Raw genomic sequence first — 8,574 nt, 5'->3', positions numbered from 1 at the left:
CGGCGGCCCTGGCCGGGGAGGGAGGGCGGTGTGCGCGCCCGGAGCTCCCGGAGATGGCCGGAGGGCACTGCGGCAGCTTCGCCGCGCCGGGGGCCGGCAGCGGCGAGATCGTCCAGCTGAACGTGGGGGGGACCAGGTGAGTCGGGGTCGGGGATGCGCGATCGGCCCCCCGGGCGGCGCCGGGGCCCGGGGGCGCGGGGACCGGGGCAGTGTGGGAGCTGAGCCAGCTGGGGGACGGGAAGAATGTTGGGCGCATTCAAGCTGTTTTGTATCTGCCCCGGAAAGGGAGAGGCAGAGGGCCTCTTGGAATTACCGAGAGCGCGGTGTATATGGCCGAGGTGCTGCGTTGCCAGAACGCCAACCTGTTCTTTTTTCTAAGGTATCACACTAAGGGGAACGTTATCTAGCCTTTCTTTAGTCAACCTTAGGGAGCGTTTGAGGAATTGATTTTGTAAAAGCCTGGCCTGGCGGTTTGGCTGTTGCGGATGAACCTGCCTCCTTTTCTTTTCGGTCAACAAGGTGTCAGCTTGCTTCAGCAAGCAAGGATTCGGTGTTTTTTTGCCGCCTGATTAAGGGTTGTTGATAACCTCGAAGAATTTCTGCGGAGGGAGTACAGTGTATTTGCAGACAGTTGTTATTTTTTTTCAGAGTTTTTTGGTGCATTGGTTTGAAGAAGCTATTCAACTTTTTGGACAGCGTGTCCAGAAACTGCAGTTTGAACAGTTGGTTTTGGGAAGCTTTGAGTATTAGCACAGTGCGGTGCAGTCGGAGTAAACAGACTGACAGCCTTTCTCTGTCTGTTGCTCCTCTGGCCTTCTACTCCTTTCCTACGCCTTACATTAAGTTTGTTAAATTAAAAGAAACAAACAAACAAACAAAAACCATCGGACAGAGTAGAACTGCTCCATAGGGTTTCCAAGGAACGGCTGGTGGATTCAAACTGCCACCTTTTGCTTAGCAGCCGTAGCCCTTAACCACTGACCATCAGGGCTCCTTTAAGCTTGTTAGATTAAAAAAAAAAAAAAAAAATCGTAGTTGTCGTGGATTTTCTATGGCTTACGAGTCACTCCTTTCAGAAGAGAGTTTGTCAGCTGTGTTTGAAGGAAGGGGTAGTTGAGTTTTAGGCTTGGTAGGAGATGAATGATGAAGCGCTTTGGAGTTTAGTGTATTTTGCAGTGCTCGAGAATTTGCAAGGTTTTCAACGTTCAAGACTCTTTTAACTGATACATTAAAAAAAGCAGAATGACAGCAAGGTGAATCATAGTGATAAAAATTTACAGTGTTTTAATCCTAAAATTAAATCGCTTTGTAAGTGTATTAGAGAACTCAACCCAAGAAACAGTACTACTTCATTCTTTCCCTGTTCTTTCTTTTCCCTGCTCCCCTAAAGCACGTGTTTTAAGACTTTAAGAAGTTACAGCATTATAGCTGCGGTATAGATAACAGTCTGTGGAGGACAAGATACATGTTTGTTAACGTAAGAAATGGATTTCCCCCTGAAAATATGTGCATCCAGTAACTTATGGACACACACACGCACGCACGCACGCACGCACGCACGCACGCACGCACGCACGCACGCACGCACACACACGGAATGCTCTGCAAGATCAGCCTCTCAGTATGTGTTAATACTGAGTAATGTCATAGTCATTTAACATCTTGGACTTTTCTAATTGCTGTTAATTGTTAATACATTCCTTTTCAGGCATTCCAGAGGACACACACTATCATGATAAACGTTAAACAGCATTGTTTACTAGATATTGAATGTGGATGGCTTACCAGTGAGTGAACTTTTTGGTTAATGACTGTAGAATTCAGTTTAAATTTCTAGATGATAGAATGCAGTGATCAGGGGGCTCAAGCATTTTACTTTGCATTACTTGTGGAACTTGATTTATTAGGTTCTGAGTTTTTCTGAATGCATTCTTAGCAAAGAATACAAAATAAAATAAATATTCTACGGTATTGGACAACTTAGAAGAAAGATGAAAGTTGTTAGACTGGGATGAAACATAAGTAAAACAAGCTTTAGAATCACTGAGATAAAATATTTTATAAAACAGGTAACGAAATGGCTTATAGAAAACAGAACATCCAGCTCTAAGTGTTCTAAGAACATTATCTTGAATTGCTTAAAACCATAGACTCTGCAACATTTTAGAGCTGGAAGGGATCTAGAAGCCATCTACACCTTGTTGTCTACAAACCCGCTTCGTTGAGTTGATGCCGACTCCTAGCGATCCTGTAGGACAGAGTAGAACTGCCTGGTAGGGTTTCCAAGGAAGCAGACTGCCACATCTTTCTCCCACGGAGTGGCTGGTGGGTTCAAACCGCTGACCTTTCAGTTAGCAGTCAAGTGCTTAACCACTGAGCTTCCAGGGCTTCTGTATATGCTGTACATAAAGCCTTATTTTCAAGAGAAGAGAGATATGAAAATGGTCATAAATTATAGAAATGACCTATTTTTATGATTTGTTTAAACATTTTTTTGTGGATGATTTGGAAAGTAGAGAACATGAGGTTTCATTTAGAACTATTATTTACAAAACAAAAAACAGTGACAGTGACAAAGAAATCCAATACGACTTAATTTGTGATTGAGTCTGTTATAGCTGAGTGTAATTTTAGGTCTCGTGAGGGAGGGCAGCTTTGGAGAGTCCCAAACAGTTAACAATTTCAGTTCCTTGACTTGACCTCTAATTAGCTGAGCAACCTTGGGCAGATTGTTTTACGGGGGGAGGAAGGGTGGTGCCTAGTTTCCTAAAATGTAAAACGACAATAGTAGTACCAACCTCATATGTAGGAGTTTGAAAAAATAAATGTGACTTGTAAGGTTAATGGCATTACCAGTAGTGGTATTGCAAAATAAATAGTTTAAATTAGATTGTTTCCAAGTTAGTTTAGTAGGAGGCAAGTAGCGTGAAGTGTATATGGATATGCCAGTATTTTTAATACTTTCTCCAGGACCAGAGTGCAGGTGAAACATAGAAAAGGCTTTCATATATATTGCAAGTAATATACTTATTTGCCATATCTAATTTTGAGTATCCTGGTTCTCATGAAGTAATATTTGGAACCAGTTTTGGGACTCTGTTATTTTTTCCCCTGATTTTCTCTTGTTTATTTGGGGGAAAAATGGTGTGGGGGAGGGGTCCAATCCCTTGCCCAGAAATTCTAGATTATATTAAACCCACCTCAAAATGCTGATTATAATTAAAATTGTTAACTTGACTTCAAGTAGATCTTTAAGTAACACAAACTGAATTACTTGGAAGACAATTTGCCAAATAAGCCTTGAACATGAAATATTGCAGATTGTAAAATAATCGTTATTTGGAATTAATCTGATGACCTCTAAGACAGATTCAATCTTTCTTGCATTGGCTCCTTCAGTATGCCACTGGCTGGGTTTGCTTGTATATATTTGACCAAGTCATTTTCCTGTTACTAGTGGTAATCTACTTTTCACTTAAGAGTCTGCTAAGAAACCCACTTAGGAACATTTGCCATGTTCTCTTGAATAAACTGTTCACTTCCTTTTTGCTCAGATTAATGGCACGGGATTTCTGTCTAAAAACACTGGGATTGTCCAAACCTATGAAATTAATTGGTAGTTAACCTTCCTGTGTTCTCTACACGTGAGCCCCCATGTAGGCATAGGAGAACTGTGCTCTGTAGGGTTTTCGAGGCTGTGACGTGTTGGAATCAGGTCGCTCCACCTGTCTCCTGAGGTGCCTCTGAGTGAGTTCAGACCGCCCACCTTCCAGCTAGTGGTTGAACGCTACTGTTAGCACCGCCTGGGGCCAAAGTACCCCCCACCATAGCTTATATAGGAATGCGTGTTTTTAATAAATGATTCTCCGTCTTCAGTCAGTCAGTGAAGGAATACGTTCCTTACAGATTATGAGGTTGTGGGTGGGAGGAACAGAGGTGACCTTTTAATTGTGATTGGAAAGCTGTTTTGACAATGATAGAAAATTGCTGTTAGAGACTGAGAATAAAGGTGTGTTTGACAGGCATCTCTTAATGAAGGAGTGCAAACACTGTCTCTGCTGTCCCTGGTACTGTTACTACTAAATGGTCTGTGAAGTGGGTTATCTACAGGCATCAATTTGTAAACTCTTAATTACTCTGGAAATGCTCTGTTGTTGCCATAAAGGTCCACAGATTATACAAAGCATCACAATCTCAGTTCGTACAAAACTTGTGACTGGACACAGAATGTGGTTTTTTATTGCACCTCAATTTCAATAAGTATTTATTGAGTGTGTGCTAGGTGCCAAGCACTGTGTTTGAGAGTACAAGTCGTCCCTTTTATTTTGTAAACATGTAATATTTTGTATAAAGTGCTTCCCTGAAAGTGAGTTTGAAAAGTGAATGTACAGACGCTTAAGGGATAGTCTGTTCATGGAGAGAGAGAGATAGTCTGAGGCAGTGCTGCCTCGGGTGCCTGGGGGGACTTGCAGGGTACCCGAGCTGGAGTGGCACCATTGCTGAGATGAGTGGGTCTTGTGGTGCTACTCTGCATGAGCACTAGTGATCCCCTATGTGCAGCCTCGGGAACGTCCGTAAGCCATTATGACTGAGACTCGGCCATATTTCCTCATGATACAGCACATGGTAGCCAGTACCATTATGTATAGTCGTTCAGTCACCTTATCTGGTTAAGTTAAAATAAAATAGAAATAAGTCTAGGAATGTTGTATGATGCTAGAAAATGGACGTGGGATGAAAGTAGAGGTCCGCTAGGTTCTCTTCTGTGTGAGGACACAGTGGTGGGGGCAGAGAGTAAGGTACATGTGGAGCTCAGTGTGGTGAGCCTTAAGTGGCAGTATTCAGGCAGTAAGGACTGGGCTGGATGCCCTCTAGTGCATGCTTTCGTGTGTCATTTCACATGGGTTATTAGTTTACTGTCCCAGTCTGCTACGCTATAGTTTGATACAGGTCCCCCCAGCTGGTTTGATCAAATGGCAGTTAACCGTAAAAAATGATACATTTGCTGAGTGATTTTTGAATGAATGAATGCAAAAGTTGCAAATAGCCCCCAACTCTGTATAAACAGTATTTTAAATATATAATATGACATCAGTTTGCTGTGAGAGCTCGAAAAGTGATAATATGGACTGTTTGGAAAAGCAAAACATCACTAGTGTCAAGAAAGATGGGTGGGACTTAGATTATTGGATATGAGGAGATGGATCTATCTGGGATAAATAAAGACACCAGAATGGTAAGCAGCATGCTCTGTGTGGGTATATGCAGAAGTACTGCCTTATCAGACAGGGAAAACAGAGTACAGATAGTCCCCGATTTATGAGGTGTTCCAGTTATGAGGAACGCTTAGGGCCATGCTTAGACTGTTTTTGTTTTTTTGGACTACGTACAGTGTTGCAGTGCGTGATTTGCTGATGTTGTCTTTCTCAGATGTTCACTCACAGATGTTTATATGTAATGTTTCCAACCTCCAAAGACGAATAAAGATCTGATTTATAAGGAAACTGACAGTAAAAGGCAGTAGTGAAAACAAACAAACAAAAAAAAGATATTTGACTTACATCAGAACCACGCTACGTTGGAGTGGTCGAAATGGAACCCTGCTGTAAGTTGGGGACTAACTGTACTTGTTGGAGAGATGAACTGTCGCCTGAAGAGAGTGTAATGGACTAATTGTTGATTCTTCACAGATTGACATCATGCAAAGTAGTGTTTTAGGAAGCATTGTATGGCAGTGAACTGTTTCATTTTCTCGAAACCTCCTTGAATAATCTTAACTGAGTTGAAAATAACAAAATTAAAAATATTAAATGTAGGAAATATAGTTGATACAGATAGAACTATGCAACAGCTTTTAAGTCATTAATCAACATATTAAAGCAAGTTAACTTAATGTTGAAATTTCAAATCTTGTTCTCATTTATGATACCAGATAATTTTAATTGCAGATTCAGTACCTCAAGACAAACCCTTATGTGGATTCCAGATTCTTTTTTTTCCAGGTATTTCATATAATTAGTATCATTTTAAACATATTTGATTATTTGCCAATAAAAAATTTTGTTGTCAGTTAAATTAATATTTTTTATTTTCTGAGTAAAAACGTTAACTGTTTCAATGTTTTTTGTTTTATTTTTACTTTGATATAGGGTGACTTATTTGTAGTAGTCTTTGAGATTTGATAAAAATTTAAGACATTTATTTATACTGTTTTTAAAAACTAACAATAGCTTATTGTTAACGGCTTCTAGTTTGCTGAGTGGAAGAATTTCAACGCTTCGAGATGAAACTGGTGCTGTGAGTATAATGTTAATGTGTATTTCTGTTAGATCATGTAATGCTTATAACGCTTGATCCTTATTATGTAGTGACTTTCAGAAGATAGAAAAGCTAGTATTTTAATAACCACTAAATAAAAGTGGCAAATATGTACTTACAGGTTTTTATTTCTTGTCACGTACAGTGTTTGTATAAAAACTATAGAGGAGAGCCCTAAACTGGGAATACTGCCTACAGCAGTTTGCCTACTCTGTTATAGTGATTGTAGGATCAGAGCACACGTCGATAATAAAGGAAATAATAACTACTTTTCACCAATAATTGAAACTTTAATGATAAATGTTGTTGTTGTTAGATACGATTGAGTTGATTTTGACTCATGTGAACTCATGACAGAATAGAACTGCCCCCATGGGGTTTTCTAGGTTATAATCGTTACGGGAAGGAGCCTTGGTGGTGCAGTGGTTAAGCACTGAGCTAACTGAAAGGTCAGTGATTCGAACTCACCAGCAGCTCTTCAAGTGAAAAGACCTGGCAATCTGCTCCTGTAAAGATTACAGCCTAGGAAACCCTATGGGGCAGTTCTACTCTGTCCTGTAGGGTCGCTATCAGTCAGAACAGATTCGATGGTTCACAACAGCAACGATATTAATAGGAGAACAGGTCGCCATCTCTTTCATGCAGCTGTTGGGTAGGTTCTGTCAGCCTTTTGGTTAGCAGCTATCTTAAGCTGGGTTCTCTAGAGAAGCAAAACAGTAAATTGTATAAATATATATACAGAAAGATTTATATAAAGGAAATGGCTCACGTGGTTGTAGAAGCTGGAATGTCCCAAGTCTGGGTCAGTATAGAGGCTTCTCCTGATTCATGTAGCCACAGGGGCTGGAGAAACCAAGATTGGCAGGTCAGACAGCAAGTTCTTGCTCACAGGCTGTGAAGATCAAAGAATCCAAAGATCTGCGGGCAAGTGGCAGGTAAGCTGCTAGCTCAGGTCCCAAGAACTGGGGATCAGACGAACAGGAGCCAGCTGCAGTATCCAGTGCAAACAAAAGCCTGTGAGTCTTGCCAGAAAGTCCACTTATATTCGATGCACGCCACACCCCCAAGAAAACTCCCTTTCAGCTGACTGGCTACTCACAGCAGATCCTGTCATGGAGGTGATCACATGTCGTATCTCATCACGGAAGTGATCACATCATCATGTGATTGCCAACTACGTCATAACTGCCAAACCACTGAGAATCATGGCCCAGCCAAGTTGACACACAGCCTTAAGGGTCACAGTAGCCAAGTGTTTAACCCTTGCCCCACCAGGCTCCTTTAACAATAAATGAGTGTAAATACTAAATTTTTAAAATGTTGAATTAGGATGGTAAAATGTTATAGATTGATAAAGTTCTACAATTTTTGATTTATGAAAATAAATTTATGAACTTAGGCAGCAGTGATGGAGTGAGGGAATTAAAGAACTATAAAGTTCCACTGCAAAAAAGAATTGGTTCATGCATTTAAACGCCAGTAATAATTCTCTCAGCAATATGTGCAGTAAATGACTGGTGTTGATGAGAGTGGCCCCTCATAAAAACAACGGCTTCTGTTTGAAGTTGACTGAGTGACCAGTGGTGTTATTTGCTCTGGTGAGATTTGCAGATGTCTCCGTGAGATTATCAGAAAGACATCAGTAATACGATGTAAATTTGTGATGTTGTTCAACTTCCGATTGGGTCTCCTGAAAACAGAAGCAAGAACTTATGACGCTAGAAGAATCGTATTCATTGTATATACGCAAATCACAGCATAAAGAGTTTTATTATTTGCCACCGTTCCTATGTCAAATTGACATAGAAGCTTTTAAGGTGTTTAATTTTATTTATAATTGATTCAAAATAGTGTTAGTACACGTTCTTGTAAACTGTCAGTTACGTATTTCACTAGGAATCACTCATTCCCCTGGACTGCTTGGCTTGGATCATTTTTATGGGAAAATTGGATTTAGTTCATATCATTTTCTTATGTAGTTATTTTATTTTTATTCAGAAACATACCATTTGTGACAGTTTTTAATTGGGCCTTGCTAAAAGTAGTCTAGCTACGTGTATAAGTGTTACATGAATTGTTTAAAATATGTTGGTTTTCAGTGGAACTTACTTGATTGAAAAGAAAAACAATATATTTAATAGGCAGATGTAAAGGAAAGTTTGCTGTGGTAACTGATTAGAATTTTTTAGCTTATTGGAAAAGTGATCCTTTAATTAAAATATAATCAGAATATGTGTTTTGTTATAGCAGTGTACT

At 40.1% G+C, this 8,574-nt stretch overlaps 1 protein-coding gene across 4 annotated transcripts in view; it reads left to right on the top strand.

Annotated features, from left to right (window-relative positions):
- The first annotated feature begins 6 nt into the window (after nt 1-6).
- Nucleotides 7-8,574, top strand: part of KCTD3 (potassium channel tetramerization domain containing 3) — a 66,578-nt gene continuing 58,010 nt past the window's right edge. For 2 of the 4 annotated variants that reach the window (XM_023741702.1, XM_023741701.1), the window contains exons 1-3: nt 16-136; nt 5,949-6,002; nt 6,252-6,297. In XM_023741702.1, the coding sequence (XP_023597470.1) occupies nt 54-136; nt 5,949-6,002; nt 6,252-6,297 (183 nt within the window). In that variant the 5' untranslated portion in view covers nt 16-53. Of the gene's footprint in view, nt 137-1,594; nt 5,606-5,948; nt 6,003-6,251; nt 6,298-8,574 lie in introns of those variants that run through there. The other 2 variants (XM_004387516.2, XM_023741703.1) reach the window with 2 other exon arrangements.

The sequence above is a fragment of the Trichechus manatus genome, unplaced genomic scaffold (genome assembly GCF_000243295.1).
Source record: "Trichechus manatus latirostris isolate Lorelei unplaced genomic scaffold, TriManLat1.0 scaffold00187, whole genome shotgun sequence".
Taxonomy (NCBI): Eukaryota; Metazoa; Chordata; class Mammalia; order Sirenia; family Trichechidae; genus Trichechus; species Trichechus manatus.
This window is presented reverse-complemented; position numbering and strand designations above follow the sequence as displayed.